Source organism: Molossus molossus, unplaced genomic scaffold (genome assembly GCF_014108415.1).
Source record: "Molossus molossus isolate mMolMol1 unplaced genomic scaffold, mMolMol1.p scaffold_m16_p_5, whole genome shotgun sequence".
NCBI lineage: Eukaryota > Metazoa > Chordata > Mammalia > Chiroptera > Molossidae > Molossus > Molossus molossus.
In genome coordinates, this window is record NW_023425388.1 from 115,162,276 (window position 1) to 115,180,437 (window position 18,162).

The 18,162-nt window shown below is 43.7% G+C and overlaps 1 protein-coding gene across 2 annotated transcripts in view; it reads left to right on the forward strand.

Moving 5' to 3' along the window:
* The window catches only part of RNF13 (ring finger protein 13), a 133,648-nt gene that overhangs the window by 18,036 nt on the left and 97,450 nt on the right, over window positions 1-18,162 (forward strand). For both annotated transcript variants that reach the window (XM_036242884.1, XM_036242883.1), the window contains exon 2: window positions 15,889-16,018. In XM_036242884.1, the coding sequence (XP_036098777.1) occupies window positions 15,905-16,018 (114 nt within the window). In that variant the 5' untranslated portion in view covers window positions 15,889-15,904. The remainder of the gene's footprint in view (window positions 1-15,888; window positions 16,019-18,162) is intronic.

Sequence of the window (18,162 nt, forward strand, 5' to 3'; positions counted from 1 at the left end):
TTTTTTGTTCAGATAGAGTGGGAGGGAGAGAGAGAGGAAGAGAGAGAGAAACATCGATGTGAGAGAGACACATCAATTGGTTGCCTCCCACACTGGGCCAGGGATCAGATTTGCAACTCAGGTACATGCCCTTGACCAGGAATTGAACCCACACCCTTCAGTGCACGGGCTAGTGCTCTAACCAGCAAGCTAGACTGGTCAGGGCTAGTTTGTCTCTGGGTTGAATGCCTGCGGATACAGATTTGGTGCCTGGTGGGGTTCTAGGAGATGGACCTAAAAATGAGGTTTTGGTACTGGTTTGGTCATGCCTTTGGGCCTGAGCTCAGTGTTGAGCTCCTTGCTAATGGAAGTGGGATGCTAGTAATCCATGGCATCGCAGTTTATCTAGCTGTCATATGGGGTTGCTTGTGATGCATAGTCACGTACTGCATAATGGCTTTTTGGTCAATGAGGAACCATGTATATGAGGGCAGTCCCATGAGATGAGAGGGAGCTGAAAAATCCTGTCACCTGCTGACGTGTATCACATTACTCGCATGTTTGTGGTGATGCTTGTGTAAACAGACCTCCTGTGTGTCAGAGTATAAAAGTGTAGCACATGCAATTAAGTACATTACGTGCTACTTGATAATTGATTATTGATAATAAATGAGTATGTTATTGGTGTGTGTATTTACTAGACTATTCTTTTTATTGTTTTAGAGTGTACTCTTCCTACTTAGAAAAAAAGTCTGCTGTGAAACAGTATGTTGTGTTACACTGGTGGCCGCCTCGTACATCTTGTGTTTATCCCTCTCTTGGTCGTATCATTTTCTTGTGTGCTTGTTTTAATCTAAGCGTATAAAATCCACTGCTAATGTTAGCTGTAAGAGGCCATTTTGAGTGGTTGACCTGGAAATGAAATTAAAAGTGATTAAGAGCTGCTAAAATGGAAAATCAGGGATGGTTATTGCTCTCCAGTGAGGCTCCTTAAAAACTTTGAAAACAGGGAGGCCAACATCAGAAGGTTTCCGTTGAGAGGAATGTTTGCGGGGCATGAACCTGATCACAAACAAACCACCAGGCACGTGTTTCTGTAAGGACCACCTCCTCGGGAAGGGCCTCGGGCAGGGCCTCCTGGATGCATTCTAGAGAAAGCACTGTTGTCATGGAGATGCCCTTGAGGACCGTCAGTGGGGCAAGATGGACACGGGGAGGCAGTGACCTTGGTGGCCTGACCCTGAGCTGGCCACGGCTAACATTGCCTAGCTCTTAACAGAATCGTCTCGTTTAAGTTTGTGGCTTAGTTTTTAATAAAAATGTTTAAAAAGTTAAAAAAGATTTAGAACTAGAAAAAGCTGATAGAATAAGATAGAAAGAAAGAATACCTTTGTACAGCTGTACCATGTTTTTGTGTCTTAAGCTAAGAGTTATTAGAGGAGAACTGATAAGGGTTAAAAATGAAGTTTATAGAAGTTACAGTGAGCTAAGGTTCATTAATGATGGAAAAGGAGGGTTTTTTGTGAAGGAGGTGTAGCCTAAGTGTGCAGTGTCTATGCAGTCTTCAGCCGGGTGCAGTCATGTCCCAGGCCTCGGTCACCCATTGCTCGCTCACGGACCCAGGGCCCTTCCCGCCCCGCCGGCTCCATCCGTGCTGAGGGCCCCGCCGTTCTCTGTGAGTCGTTTATATTGTCTTTGTACTGCACCGCTTCTGTGCTTCGGTGTGTTCAGGTACACATAGCACCGTGTTCCAGTTGCCTGCGGTGTACAGTCTCATGCTGTACAGGCTTGCAGCCTAGGGTGCCAGGCTGAACCGTGTGGCCTCGGTTGTTGGAGACAGTACATACCCCCAGGTTCGTAAGCGATGCTCCCACAACAGCGAAGTTGCCCAGTGTCACATTTCCCAGAACACGTCCCCTTCGTTCAGCGGCGCACGACTGAGTTGCCAGAGACTCACCTCAGAGTCCGAGTGGCTGCTGCATCTGACATTTATGGCAGTAATTGTAACTAGACAGAGAGTGTGGAGTGGAATATTTTGGAAGTAATTGAGTACTTGAACAGAGAATGACAGCTTGGATTTGTTAGCTCTCAGCTCAAGATCTGCTCTTTGTTCTCTCTTTTGATTACACATTTTACTTCAGAAGAAATAATTGCATCTTCTCCAAACTGTGAATAGACTGTGAATTATAAAACCTTGATTCTTTCTCATTAAAAAATATATTTTTGGTATAAAAGTAATGCACAGCACTTAGGAAACTTGAACAAATGAAACAGATTTCTATTAAGAATACTGTATATTTTCTTTTAGGCATTTGTTTGGTATGTTATATAAAATGAAATAGACTTTAGAAACTTTTAACTCTTTATTAGGAAACATGCAGATAAACATAACATAAAAACCATATAGAGTCCCACCCAGAGTTTACACCTTTTATTTATTTATTAAAAAAAATTTTTTTTTCTTTATTGATTTTAGAAAGAGGAAGGGAAAGGGAGAGATAGAAACATCGATGAGAGTGAACATCGATTGATCACCTCCTGCATGCCCCTCACTGGGGATCAGGCCCACAACCTGGGCATGTGCCCTGACCGGGAATCGAACTGGTGACCTCTTGGTGCAGGGTCAACGCTCAACCACTGAGCCACACCAGCCAGGAAAGAGTTTACATGTTTTAACAAATTGTTCTGTTTCATAGAATTTTTGCATATTTTTAGTGGTAAGGTCTTAATTTTTCCCTCCTAGTTAAGAGGTGGCCAAGAGTCCTGTGGACGATAATACTAAGGCCTTGTGCGTATTCATTTTACAAATATTAAGTACCTAGGCTAATATATCTTCGTTTTTACAAAAGTGTTTTGTTTTAGTGTTGGTTTTTATGTGCCAGGCACTGTTTAGATGTTTCATGGTATACCCATAAGAGAAAGATTCCTGTCTTGGAGGCATTTGTATTCTTGCCACACAGATGGACACTAAACAGTAACTGTATCATGTAATCAAAGTATAGCATGATAGAAAGTAATGCTTGTAATGATAAATAAAAAATGTAGAGGCGATTAAGAGTGAGGCAAGGTAGGTACATAGGCAGGTTGCAGACATTTGTCAGGTGAAAGTGTGTGTAGAAAGTAAGGCCAACAGTTCTCTGGGGTGATTTTTTAAACAAACACTTGTTATAATCAATTGATCTGGTACCCCATAATCCTCCATAATTAACATAGTGGCAAATAACACCAAACTCTGTATAGGTCGTTGGGCATGCTCAGCTTTTTGTTCAGAAATTATGTATAAATTACAGAGGGATGGCCCGGCTGGTGTGGCTCAGTGGTTGTACCTAGAGGTCACTGGTTCTAGTCCCAGTCATGGCACATGCCCATGTTGTGGGCCCAGTCCCCAGTGGGGGGCATGCAGGAGGCGGCCAATCCATGTTCTCTCTCATCGATGTTTCTATCTCTATCCCTCCCCCTTCCTCTCTCTCTAAATTCAGTAAAGAAAAATAATTACAGAGGAATGGGGGTGGAGATAATGGGTAAGGGAATTGGTTCACTTATTCAGTTAGTATCTAGTACTTATGCATAGAAGTTGAAGCCCCTAAAATAGGGAAACAAGAATATTTTTTGTAATGAAATTGCTTTGTTTTTGTTTTACTTGATAAGGTTGTTCTGAGGGTTAGGTGGAAAAATATTCATGTCAAATGCTTAACAGAGCGCCTGGCACAAAATTAGTTCTCTATTCATTTGTCTATAGTAATGGCGGTGACATTTGTATGAGGCATCATAAAAAGAATTCTGGTTTAGGAGATGTGTACTTTGAAGTACAATGGGCATGGTATTTTTGATAACCTACAAAACTAGACTTTTCTGCATGTTTTCCTAAATGGAGCTTAAGATTCTGATAGCTATGAAAGCAATTTTGTTGTCAGTTGTCTTTTTCAAGTTTGCTGATGGCAGCCTTTGGCACTGTGTGACAACAGTGGTATTTGAGAGAATTATGAAGTATATTTTTGTTAACATTTCTATTCTCTGTCTCTCTCTCTAACTTGACTCTCAAGTCCGCCTCTCTTTGGCTTACAAGAACTTTATGAATAGTATCTTGGTATGCCCCATGCCACCCTATCAGAACAGTGGGTTCCAGTTTTGGCTTGGTCATAAGGATTCACTAGGTGACACTTTTTAAAAAGCAAAATGATAGACTTTCTGTCTAAATTTCTAGGGGAGGGGCCTGAGAACGTTCATTTTTATCACAGGCCCCCAGGTAATATGTGCTGAAGCATATTTTACAACCTTCCCTGTTGATAAGAATCACTTATACCTGTTAATAATGTGAATAATGCAGGTGACCACAGACCCGATCTCATGTCCAGTGAATGAGAAGTTTTATCTCTGGAGTTGAAGATGAGTCTGGTTTTTATTTACTTATTTAATCCTAACCTGAGGATATTTTCCTGTTTATCTTCAGATAGAGTGGGAGAGAGGGAGAGATAAACATCGACTGGTTGCCTCCCGCGTGACTCTGACCAGGGCCGGGGACGAACCGCAACCGAAGTGCGTGCCCTTGACCGGAATCGAACCCGAGACTCATTGGTCCGACGCTCCAGCCGCTGAGCAGCCGGCCAGGGCATGAGCCCGGTGTTCAATACCGGACATGAGTCACCGTGTCTGAGCCTGGTGGGCTGCGGCTTTCCCGGGCCACGTGGTCGGACAGCCGAAGGAGCCTTGTTCTGAATGGCAGGCTGCTTCGTTCTTATTTCTTTCTTTAAGAAAATGGTTAGATATCACAGATACAGGAGTGTGCATGGAACATTTGCATATGATTTAAATAATAATTACAATGTGAACTCCCGTCTAGAGACACAGAGTGCTGGCATCCCAGCACCTCCCAGATCACGTCCCTTTCTCGCCCCTGAGGCGTCCTCTCACCTCATTCTATGACAACTTCCTCGTTTTTCTTTACGCTTCTGCCTCCTAAATGTGAATCTCCATACAATCTCTCTCTTGCCTTTTAAAGAACTTTATATGAGTGGGATATAGTGTTTGCATTCTTTGTGACTTGCTTCTGCTCAGGGTTATTCTTGTGAAATGTATCTATGTTCATGCAGCTGTCATTTATTTTTATTGTAGCGAATTACATTATATGCATATACCACAGTTTATTAATTCCACTTTTATGCATAATGCTCAATAATGTTGAATATGAAAAGGACAACTCATTTGCTTATGTCTGCATAAGGACAAAGGAGGCATATTGGGGAGGAACAGGACATGAGTCTGTCACTTAACACTAGCAATATTGTTGATTCTATTATGGTAGATATTTATTTGAAATAGTCAATAACTGTTTCTGTGTGGGAAAAAATCAATTTTAAATATACATTATTCATCGGGAACAGTTTGTATGAGTCCCTGAGGTTGGAAAGAATTGCTATTTTAGAGAAACCTGTTTGCTAATCTTTTACAATTAAATATTTATTCATTTTGTTTTATTTGTTAGAAAAATCAGATTGTGAAGCAGTTGTCATATAATAAATTGTTTTGGTTGAGGGTAATAGTTAATGATATTAGCTTTTAGTTTGGATGGCTTCATGTTAGAGAAATTAGCTGGGTAACCTTTGGTTTCCTTAGAACTATTGGGTATCTTATTATTGCTTAAAGATTTAAGCCTTGTTTTTGTGTTTGTTTGTTTTTCCCTGAGGTTACACTTTTGCTCATGACAGCCCCTCAACCATTTCTTTAAAAGCTTAAACAAAACATGCTTTATGGGAATTTAACTATATGTAGTGGGGCAAAAGTAGGTTTACAGTTGTATGGAAAATGATACAATAATCAATAAATAATAATACAAGAATAAACTCTGTGCTTTGCTTTCTCAAAACTATAGACCTACTTTTGTCCTACCCTGTAGTATATGTTAGTAGTTCTCAGTTGTTAGAACTCTTGGAAGTCATGATGCTTTTTAAGGAACACTGTGAAGTTACTGATATATTCAGTTGTTGTATGAGTTGAGAACACTGTATTGGAGGAAATGTTTTAGTACCACATATAAGTAATATACATACATCACTATGAGCACATTTATAAGAAAACAACCTATTTAATGAAATGTGACTTGGCTATTATAAATTTTACACTAAAATAGTTAACTAGCTTTTTATACTTTTTCTGTTAGTGCTTGCTACAGTATATATTCTTTTGATGCATATTGTATAAGATATACTTTCAGAGAAAAACAAATTTAAATTACTACCCATTTCATCTTTTTGCAGATTAGGAAAGATTAGCATTCTTTCAGCAGTGGAGTGTTTTGGGTCAGGGTTGAAATGCAGTGATGCTCAGGAGTGAGCGTGACAGCATGGAATATGAGCTCGTGCAGAGGCTTTCGAATGAAGACGGTAGCAGTTTCGTTAGTGTTATTTGGCACTGATCTAGTTAATGTCAGAATGAGAGTCATCTTCACAATTAAATTATTTGGAAAGGAATGTTCTGACAGTAATGTTGGTCTTTTTTTTTTTTTTAACTTTTTTTTTTCTTTATTGGTTTTAGAGAGAGAGGAAGGGAGAGGGAGAGAGATAGAAACATCGATGAGAGAGAACATGGATTGGCCGCCTCCTGCACGCCCCCCACTGGGGATCGGGCCCATAATCTGGGCGTGTGCCCTGACCGGGAATTGAACGCGATCTCTTGGTGTCTTGGTGTAGGGTCGACGCTCAACCTCTGAGCCACAGCGGCCGGTCTGATGTTGGTCTTAAACACTTCCTGAATGCATCCCCATTTGGATATGGTATTGCCACAGATTGAAATGTGAGGTTAGGGTTTCCTGTGATGCTCGGGAGTTTTTAAACTTTGCAGTCACCAGGTCAGCGTTAGACGAGTAACTGGGACTTGTGCTCTTTAAGTCACACAGATGACCAGTCACGTGTCACCCGGTGCCCACGTTCTCAGAAATGAGGCCAAGAGAAAATCAGTGAAATCAAGACTTGTTTTTTCTTTTTTTAAAGATCAATGAAATTAATAAATCTTTGGCTAGATTTACCAAGACAAAGAAAAGATGCAATTAAAATTAGACATGAAACGGGGAACATTACTGCCCTGGCCTGTTTGGCTCAACGGTTAGAGTGTCGGCCTGCGGTCAGAGAGACCCGAGTTCGGTTCCCCCTAAGGGCATGTACGTCGGTTGCAGTTTGTCCCCAGCCCTGGTTGGGTCCTCTTTATACCCATTAAGGTGATTATTACCAAACAGAGACAGAAGCGTTGGTGAGGACGTGGAGAAGCTGGAAGTCTAGTGCACTGCGGGTGGGAATGTGAAATGGTGGAGTTCTTGCGGAAAACGATACGGCAGTTCCTCAGAAAGTTAAACGGATCGCCGTATGACTGAGCAATTCCACCTCTGGGCATGTGTAAAGAAGTGGAAGCAGGGACTCAGACATTTGCACATGCATGTTCACAACAGCACTATTCACAGTGGGCAACAAGTGCAACCATAGTGTCCATCAGTGAATGAATGGGTAAACAAAATGTGCTATATACATGCGATGGAGTAGTATTTAGCCCTAAAAAAGGAGGACATCCTGATGTATGTTACAACATGGATACATTTTGAAGACATTATGCCAAGTGAAATAAGCCAGACATAAATGTACAAGAAGTGATTCCTCTTACATGAAGTACCTAGAGCACGAATGGGAAATTAGTGTTTAATGAGTATAGAGTTTCAGTTTGGGAAGATGAAAAAGTTCTGGAGGTGGATGCTGGTGATGGTTGCACAACAATAGGAATGTCACTGAACTAGACACTTAAAAATGTTTAAAATGGTAAATTTTATGTTCTATATATTATACTACAAAAAAAAATGAGGCTGAAGGCCTTCTGAAAAGTTAGAACAATTATTTATTCACTGCATTAAATAAAAACGTTTATACAAATGATCAAAAATAGCCCTGGCCGGTTTGGCTCAGCGGTTAGAGCGTCGACCTGCGGTCCGGAGAGACCCGGGTTCAGTTCCCGCTAAGGGCATGTGCCTCCGTTGCAGTTTGTCCCCGGCCCTGGTTGGTCGTGCGGGTGGCAGCCACTCGATGTGTCCCTTCACGTCGATGTTTCTCTCTCTCTCTCTCTCTCTTCGTCTCTCTCCCTCCCACTCTATCTGTGCAAAAAATGGAAAAAAATGTCCTCGGGTAAGGATAAATAAAAAAAAAAAACAAAAAAAAAACAAATGATCAAAAATATAGAAAAGTAGACTTCAAAGTGATCTTCACCTAGATTTAAAATTATTAGTTCTTGGTTTAATTTTTTTGGCTGGTGTATTTTATTTATTTTTAATTTTTTATCTTCACTTGAGGACATTTTTTCCTTTTATTGTTCAGATAGAGTGGGAGGGAGGGAGAGGAAAAGAGAGAGAGAGAAACATCAACGTGAAAGGGACACATCAAGTGGCTGCCACCCACACGACCCAACCAGGGCCGGGGACAAACTGTAACCGAGGTACATGCCCTTAGCGGGAACCAAACCTGGGTCTCTCCGGACCACAGGCTGACGCTCTAACTGCTGAGCCAAACCAGCCAGGGGTGGCTGGTGTATTTTAAAGTAAATTACAGATATCATGAGATTTCATTCCTAAGTACTTCACTAGGCATTTCCAAAAGTAAGGGTTTTTTCATGTGAGCACAGCACTGTGATCATGTTACTGAGTGCGGGCTCCCTGCCTCATGCGTATGGAAAGCCAGGACTGTGGCTTATGAGCAAGGAAAAGGCTCCTCTGCGAAGTCAGCCAGTAAGAAGACAGGAGGCCAGTCTGTCCCGGTGGAGAGTTTGGGGTGGGGTTTAAGGGGTCAGGGAAGGATGGGCTGCTGCAGGGCTGGTGGGCAGGTTTTGGTTGGAGAGCTTCAACACGGGAAGTTTTGGGCAAATCTGTAGCTTCTGGAAGGATTCTGGTGATGAAGTCACGGTCAAGTTCCAGCTCATTGGTTGGGTTGATGGTGGTGTTCTGGTTGTTATTGGAGGTCAGATTCTCCCCTTGGCACATGCTTCCAGTGCATGACTTACGGTTTTGTTCTGTTGTCCCTGAAAAGCAACTCATTATCTTGTTAGAAACGGGATAAGGCCAGTTTGAGCTAGTTCAGTGGTTACAATCATACCTAAGAAAATTAACAATTGTTGTTAAAATATATCATATCTAGACTATATTCACATTATCCCCCTTGTTCCTAAACTGTATTTTTATTGTTGTTTTGCTTGAACTTTGTGTTTGCATTTCAACTTAATATTTCCTATCTCTTTAAAGTATTTTTTAAAGTTATTTTTATTGATTTTTAGAGAGAGGAAGGGAGAGAGAGAGAGAAACATTGACGTGAAACACCGATGGGCTGCCTCCTGCACACCCCCTACGCCCCACCAGGGATTGAGCCCACGCCTTGGGCATGTGCTCTCACTGGGAATTGAACTGGCGAGCTTCCGGTTCATGGCTCAGTGCCAACCAGCTTAGCCACATATGCCAGGGCTGTTTCTGATCTCTCTAACCGTCCATTCCATCTGCCCGCACTGCTTTGTTTATTCCTGTTGATTTTGTAGAAGTCAGTGCAGTGCCCTCAAGTAACACGCCCACCTTGTCTTAGAGCTTATTTTTCTATCCCATGTATTTTCTGTAAACTTCAAGTTAGAGCCAAAGGCTTGTGAGAGTCAGGTTAAAACAATTTTGGAAAGAATACATTTTAGGTGATATAGACTAAATAGAAAGTAGAATGAGAATTTGCCAGTTGATAGAGTCGGGAAGCTACTTTCAGATAAAATGTCTGTTAATAATTAGTAGGATTTTGTCAAACAGTAGACAAAGTTAGGTATGATCGGAGATGGTGGTGACGGAGACATTTCTAGACACCTGCTCTGTAGTTCTTAAGGATTTCCTGCATATTCTCCACTATACACTTCCTTTGAAAAAGTGTAACCTGATTCTGATTTTAGGCTTACTCAGAATGAAGACGGAGTCATGTTCTATCTTTGGCAATTATTGAGAGAGAGAAAAAGAAAGAAGGAGGGAGGGAGGAAAAGGGGTTGGTATTTGTAATTAGCAAGATTTTATTAGGTGTTTCTGTGTTTTCTCTTTCTAAACATGGTTCTAAAGAAATGTGAAGGTGATTGTGTCCTATTAGGGGCCGTGAGAGTCACAACCCACAGTCTTATGTTCTGTCATAGAGGCTGCATCCCTTGAGTAAAGTCAGGGGTGAGAGGCTGCTGAGGATCCTAATGGGGAAGAAGGGTACCACACCCGCTGTGCGTGACCGGCTGACGTGGTCAGAGGTCTGGTTGACACCGACACTCTCAGTAACTGATTGGTCACAATCTGGTCCCGGGGTCCCTAGCTTTGGAGGAGGACACAGACTGAGACAGAATATCAACATAAGATACATCTTCATTGAGAAGCTTACTTCGTCCAGGTGCAGCCTTTATGCTCCACAAGGAAAGTACTGAATTGTACAGACAAGGTCAAGTGTGTGGGTGTGTATCACATCGGCATAGGAAGGTCACGTGTGAAGGAGCCATGTCTTGTAACAGTTCACGAGTAGCTTCCAGGTGCCCTCAAAAGTCATTTTTGGTTTCAAGAAATACACCACAGGGAACCAAGAGTCTATTGTTGTTGTAACAAGCTTTTATGTTTAACATACAGTCCTTCCAGTTTTAATGTTTTTCACCAACTGGGGAGTCATTTTTATAATAAATAATGTCGCCTAGTGCTACAGCCGACAGTCTGTATTTCTTTGTACTCAGCAGTGTAAGTGTCAGGAGATGGTGTCAGAGGACCTAAGCTCGCTGCCCTGGCCAGGTGGCTCAGTTGGTTGGCGCGTCATCCCAGGAGTACAGTAAAAGGTTGCAGGTTTGATTCCCAGTCGGGGCACATACTGTACCTAGGTTATGGGTTCAGTCCCGGGTTGGGGTTCGTATGGGGAAAGCAACTCATCTGTGTTTCTTGCATGGATGTTTCTCTCCTTTCTTCTGTCTAAAAATCAATAAAAACATATCCTCAGGTGAGGATTAAAAAAAAGAATTTAAGCTTTTGTTAACCTTTCTTTCCAGAAGACTTCTTTGAGAAGGGAAGATTTACCAACAACAAAACCGTTTTGTGCTTTTTTGGAGAATGTGTTAGCACCATGGATCTCTTTCACAGAAACAGCACATATTTATACATTCAAAAATATTTACATACAATTTCATAGAATTCTTAGTTTTCCCCTAATTTTCCCTTCGAAGGTAGAGGGAAGTGTATTTTAGTTCTGGAAAGCACACAGATGAAGCCACAGAGCTGGCCGGCACAGGGTGCGTTCTTGGGAGTAAAGAACTGGTCAGAGCAAGAGTGTCTGTTAGGCTACAGGGGTCAGATCCTTTAGGTTGGACAGACTGAAATGGGGAAATTCTTTTATCTTTTTGCCTCTTTTCCAACATTTACTTCTTCTTGACTACCGTTCTTCCCCTAACATTTTCTCAAAGTTCTTTTCTTTCTTGACTTTTGTGAACTCAATCTTTTTTCCTGCTTTCTCCCCCTACCCTTAAATTTAGATATTCTTCAGAGTTTTCTCTAGCCTCTTCTCTTTTTAATTTTCATTTTTACATTAAGATGATTTTAGTTATCACTTATTTGTTGATAGTTCTTCTTTAAAAAAAATATATTTTTATTGCTTTTAGAGAGAGAGGAAGGGAGAGGGAAAGAGATAGAAACATCGATGAGAGAGAACATAGATTGGCCACCTCCTGCACGCCCCTTACTGGGGATCTGGCCCACAACCTGGGCATGTGCCCTGACTGGGAATCGATCCGGTGACCTCCTGGTGCAGGGTCGACACTCAACCACTGAGCCACACCGGCTGGACTTTGTTGATAGTTCTTAAATCTCTCTCTGTCTTGGGTAGAAATCCTGACTTCTACCCAGGAGTGTGGACTTTGGAGGCATGCTACCTCAGTGTGAATCCCGCTTCTGCTGTTACTCATTGTTTCCCCTTGGGCGAGTGACTTAACGGTGGGTTTTCCCTTATAGGGAGTTGTTAAGATTGGATGAGGTAAACTCAGTGACATGTTCATAGCGATGCCTGTTGCTCTGAGTACAGGTGATCAATAACAGTTGTTGTGGTTATTGTAAGTGATCAGTAACAGTTGTGGGTATTACTCCTATTCGTAGAATTATTTTCCTTCCAAACTCCCTCGACTGCAAAGTTGGCTGGCAATTGCAGAACATTACAAGGGAAGTCAAACAGGTCAGTGGTCAACATACCGAATATTGAATATTCTTCCTAGCAAACTTTAGTAGCAACTGTGCCTTATTTATGGGGATTTGTATGTTTTTATGGTATGATTTTTGACCAGAAATTGCCTAATGTGGTTGTGTTGGGGGTCCCCGAGACCACCCCAGGTTCAGTGGTTCACCAGGAGAGCTTACAGGACTCAGAATACGGTTGTACTCCTGAATATGATTTATCACAGTGAACAGATACAAAGCAAAGTCAGCAGAGAGCAAAGGAGCATGGGGTCAGGTCCAGGGGAAACAGGTGTAAACTTGCGTCGTCTTCCGTGGAGTCGACAGAATGTGTGACGGAGGGATTCACCTCAGCAGTGAGTTAGGTCGACTCGTGGAAATGTCCGCCTGCGGTTACACCGGGGCTGCTCATGTGGCCTGGCATGTGCCGAAATTTCAGACTCTCAGAAACAGATTACGGTTAAACATAAACCAGGTGCTCGCAGCGTTAGGCGCAATGAGTTGTTCTTATCAGGGAGTGGTGGAGCCCTTCTGGAATGGAAGCTCCCGGGTGCCGGTGGAGGGCCGGCGGCAAGAAGACCTTTCTGAAGATAGCGTGTCGGGGTCACTGCGTTAGCTTTGCTCTGCACAGAGGTATATTATAAAATGTATTTTTCCTAAGACACCAAGACCAACAAACCTACATGTTTTTATTTTTATTTATTTATTTATTTATTTTTGGTAACCCTCACCCAAGGATATTTTTCCATTGATTTTTAGATGAAGTGGGAGGGAGGGAGGGAGAAGGGGGAAGAGAGAGAGAGAGAGAGAGAGAGAGAGAGAGAGAAACGTTGATGTGAGAGAGGCACATCAATTGGTTGCCTCCCGCATGACTCTGGGGTCAGGGAATCAAACCTGCAACCCAGGTGCATGCCCTTGACTGGGAATCGAACCCACGACCCTTTGGTCTCAGGGCTGATGCTGTAACTGCTAAGCCAAACTGGCCAGGGCAATCTGTACATTTTTTAAAACATTTTTTTTCTTTATTGATTTTAGAGAGAGGAAGGGAGAGGGAGAGAGGGATAAAAACATCGATGAGCGAGAACATCAATTGGCTGCCTCCTGCATGCCCCCCATTGGGGATCAGGCCCACAGCCTGGGCATGTGCCCTGACTGGGAATTGAACCAGTGACCTCTTGGTGCAGGGTCCATGCTCAACCACTGAGACACACTGGCCGGGCAATCTGTACATTTTTAAAAGAGGTTTGTTGAGCTATAATTTGCACACCATAAAATTTGCCCATTTAAAGTGAACAGTGCAGTGATTTTTAGTATATTTATACAGTTGTGCAGCCATCACCACAATCTGATTTTAGGACATTTTTATCACCCTGAGATCTGTCTCTGGAACAAATCTGTACGTTTAACATGTTTTCACCATTATTTCATCTCTGATGTTAATGGGTTTGTAAGGCGGTAGCTCGGAAATTATGCACAGATATTTCTCTTTCAGTGTTTTTCAGAGAGTCCGAGTTTTAGTCGGTGTAGTCTCCAAGCCCAGAGCCTTACCAGTAGTCATCACAGTTGGTGTTGTGTGAGTTGGTGGCATTTAATGAAATAATTCTTTATAAAGGAAAACTTTGTTTTCACCTTTAAGTATTCTATTAGTTGGTTGCGGCTTACCAGGGAGAAGCTTGAACTCAGCTCGGCTAACATTGAGTCTTCATGGTTTCTTTCTGCTGTGAGGTGGGCTGGGAATCATGTAGAGAACTGGGGGGGTCGGGAGAGCAGCTGCTCACTGCCCTTAGGGTGCAGGCGGAAGATGCGCATTAGGAGAGGAGGGCAGGACTATCACTCTGCAGTCAGTGGCTTTTTTTTTTTTTGTATTCTCTACTATAGGTACAATAAACAAGAATAAATGAAAAGTAAATTTACATGTGAATTTATAAAATACATTTAAAGAATTATAAAAATTCTTCAGAATTGTAAAAAATTTAAAGCAAAGGTGCTTGTGAGTGTTTAAATAATTATTTTGATGGAAATCTAGTTTCCCCAATAAGTGAATTAGTAGATAAGCTGTACTGTAAACCAAGAACTGTGGGAAGATGTTTGTTTTGTGGTTAAAACAGAACTTAGTCATCATGTGTTATGTAAGTATTGACTAACCCTGGGTGTTTGCCTAAGTGTCCAAATCTGTGTAAAGTCTTTTTTTTTTTTAGTTCAGAACATTATTGAACAACCATTATGTGTGTGGCAATCAGCCTTGAAGAGGTGTTCGTTCCCCATGTGATCCCCTCCCATACTGAATAGCGTGTGACCAATAAGATGTGAAAATGACAGGATGTGAGCTCCTAGGCTAGGCTCAGTCCAGAGTCCCAAAGAATCAAGTCAGGAGTTCACAGCTGCTCAGGCAGAACTTCTTGAACAGCAAGGAGATGTTCTAAGTGACTGCATCTAACTTCATTCAGAAAACAAACTCAAGAAAAACCAGCTTTCTCTCTCTCTCTCTCTCTCTCTCTCTCTCTCTCTCTCTTTCTTTCTCTTTCTCTTTCTCCTTCTACCCTCCCCTCCCCTCCCCTCCCCTCCCCTCCCCTCCCCTCCCCTCCCCTCCCCTTCCTCTCCCCTCCCTTCCCCTCCCCTTCCCTTCCCTTCCCTCCCCTCCCCTCCCCTCCCCTCCCCTCCCCTTCTCTTCCCTCCCCTCCCCTCCCCCTCCCCTCCCTCATACGGCTTTATTTATAATTCAAGCTTTGTCAGCAGTGTTGATCTTATTCTTTTTTTTTTATATTTATCTTTATTGTTGAAAGTATTACAGAAGTGCCCCCTTTTTTCCCCCATTGACCTTCTCCTCCCTGCTCCCACCCCCTCCTGCTTTCCCTAGATTAATGTCTGTGTCCATTGGTTGTGCATATATGCATATAAGTTTTGTTTTATCTCTTCCCAAACCCCCCACCTCCCTTCCCTCTGAGGTTTGTCAATAGATCCATGTCTCGGGATCTGTTTTGGTTGATAGCTTATTTTTGTCCACAAAAGTCTATAAATTAGTGATCATGTGGTACTTATCTTTCTCTGACTGGTTTATTTTGTTCAGCATCATACTCTCCAGGTCTCCATGTCTCAAAGGATACGAGATCTTTCTTTCTTCCAGCTGCATAGTACTCCATTGTGTATATGTACCACTGCTTTTTTGTCTACCCATCTACTGATAGACACTTGGGTTGTTTCCAGATCTTAGCTATCATAAATAGTGCTGCTGTGAACATAGGGGTACATATGTTCTTTCTGATTGGTGTTTCAGGCTTGTTAGGATATATTGCTAGAAGTGGAATCACTGGGTTAAGTGGCCGTTTTATTTGTAATTTTTTGAGAAAACACCATATTTTTTTCCTTAGTGGTTGCACCAGTCTGCATTACCACCAGCAGTGTACTAGAGTCCCCTTTTCTCCACACTCTCGCCAACACTTGTTGTTTGATGATTTGTTGATGGCAGCCATTCTGAGAGGTGTGAGGGGATATCTCGTAGTTGTTTTAATTTGCATCTCTGATGCAAATCTGTGTCAATTCTTATGTTGTTGAAATACGTTTAATTTTAATGTTATCACTTTTATTTAAAAAAGATAATTTTGGCCATCAGGAATTAATATGGTAAATCACTTATTTTCAGGGACAAAGCCCCGGAGTTCACTGTTAATTACCTACTTGTCTTCCAGGTGATTCTACAGCGCGATGCTGCTCTCCATAGGGATGCTCATGCTGTCGGCCACCCAGGTGTACACCATCTTGACCGTGCAGCTCTTCGCATTCTTACACCTGCTGCCCGTCGAAGCAGACATTCTAGCAGTAAGTACTGGGAAGTGTATTCATGTCCAAGTGCATCCCTTAAGGGACAGCTTTAAAAAAGTCCTAAATGATGGAATCTTACAAGGTGTTCGCCTACAAACTTACAGGTGCATGCACACAGTTGTTTCTGGAGAGTGGGAGGACCGCACTCATCTTTTTATTGCTTATTCTCTCGTGTAAGAGCTAACGTACAGTAGGTACCTGGTGAGTGTGGTTGCTCTCAAGGGTGTGTGTGCTCATGCACATGTGTATCTCCATGCGGGGTATTTCTGTAGAGTCTTATGTTTTTTTCTGATAATTAGTATATCTGTAATGACTTTGGTAATGTTATTTAAAAAAATTGTACAAGATGTCCATAGAAAATGTTAAACTAAGATTAATGCTAAAGAGTCCGAAGAAAAGCATACTGGTGTTACCTGTGATGGTGGATAGAGAAGAGTTTAGAGAATATCGCTGCTCAAAACCTCAGGTGTCCTTTCTGGGCTACTGTCTTACTGTCCTCTAAACTGGGAAGCGCATGTGTTTCTAGTGCTCATTTCTGTGAAGCTGGAAAGGGCAGAATGAACTGTGTGTGTGTGCACATGTGTACCCAAGCCCATGTATACTGTAGGCACTATCCCAAGGTTTACTGTTTTTCTTTCTCAGTACAGTGATTTGCTTAATGACATGAGGTGAGAAATGGAAGGGCCAGAATTGTTGCTGACCAGTCATGTGGTCCTCAGTCATGTGTCTGTCCTGTGGCACTGGGGAAGGGCCGGGATCAGTGCAGAGCCGGAGAACCAGGCTCTCAGTGCTGTAGCTTTAGAAGGCACAGCAGTTCTAACCCCTCTGAGCTTCTCACCCTCTTACTCTCTGTGGTAGGAACTAGCTGATTAGATGATTTTCTAGAAAGGAGGATCTTTTCGAGTTGGAATGGAAGTAGAACTAAAAGTCCATTTTCATTCAAACTTCTCTAAATTGGTCCCCAAAGTCCTTGGAATATTCTTGGGGTGGCTTTTGAAATGAGATAGCGGATACATGAACTGATCAGGGAGTGAGGTTCTCCTTGTCTACCTTTTCACCTTTGATTCTTCCATGCCGTCCGCCCCTCGCCCCGCCCCCTCGCTCCGCCCCTCTTCCTCTGCGGGCCTTGTGGCCGGGCTCTCCCTTCTGCCGAGGAGGGCTGGGAGCCCCGGGCGGCCCAGGTGGGTTAGACCACCAGTGGGCGCTTGGGGGCCGAACCGCTGTGTGACCGCAGTCAGATCACTTAGCCACTGCAGGGCCTCAGCTCCTTCGCATAAGCTAGGGCGCCGTGAGGGTTAGATAAGGTGAGCTGCTTAGAACAGTGTCCGACACATAGGAAATGTTTTGTTTGCATTTATAATTATCATTCTCATCGTCCTTCCCTCACTCCCTGGAGCAGGTATGAGACTGCCCACGGTGTGTTTAATAGGACAAAGCAAAACATCCGATATGGCGCAGTCCGTGCTTGCCATCAGTGTCCTGTGCTGCGGCAAGTACGTGAGAGACACACGGATGTTACCTGGTGGAGGGACCGTCCGCGTGGGAGCTGCTCAGAGCTGACCGCCGTGCTGCCGCAGAGAGAGAGGCTGTGACTGCAGAGGGAGGGGGGTGGGGGAGGGGACCGGGAAGGGAGGGGAATGCAGTGTGGGGGGCGGGGACCGGGAAGGGAGGGGAATGCAATGTGGGGGGCGGGGACCGGGAAGGGAGGGGAATGCAGTGTGGGGGGCGGGGACCGGGAAGGGAGGGGAATGCAGTGTGGGGGGCGGGACCGGGAAGGGAGGGGAATGCAGTGTGGGGGGCGGGGACCGGGAAGGGAGGGGAATGCAGTGTGGGGGGCGGGGACCGGGAAGGGAGGGGAATGCAGTGTGGGGGGCGGGGACCGGAAGGAGGGGAGTGCAGTGTGGGGGGCGGGGACCGGGAAGGGAGGGGAGTGCAGTGTGGGGGGGAGGGGACCGGGAAGGGAGGGGAATGCAGTGTGGGGGGCGGGGGCCGGGAGGGGAATGCAGTGTGGGGGGCGGGGACCGGGAAGGGAGGAGAGTGCAGTGTGGGGGGCGGGGGACCGGGAAGGGAGGGGAATGCAGTGTGGGGGGCGGGGACCGGGAAGGGAGGGGAATGCAGTGTGGGGGGCGGGGACCGGGAAG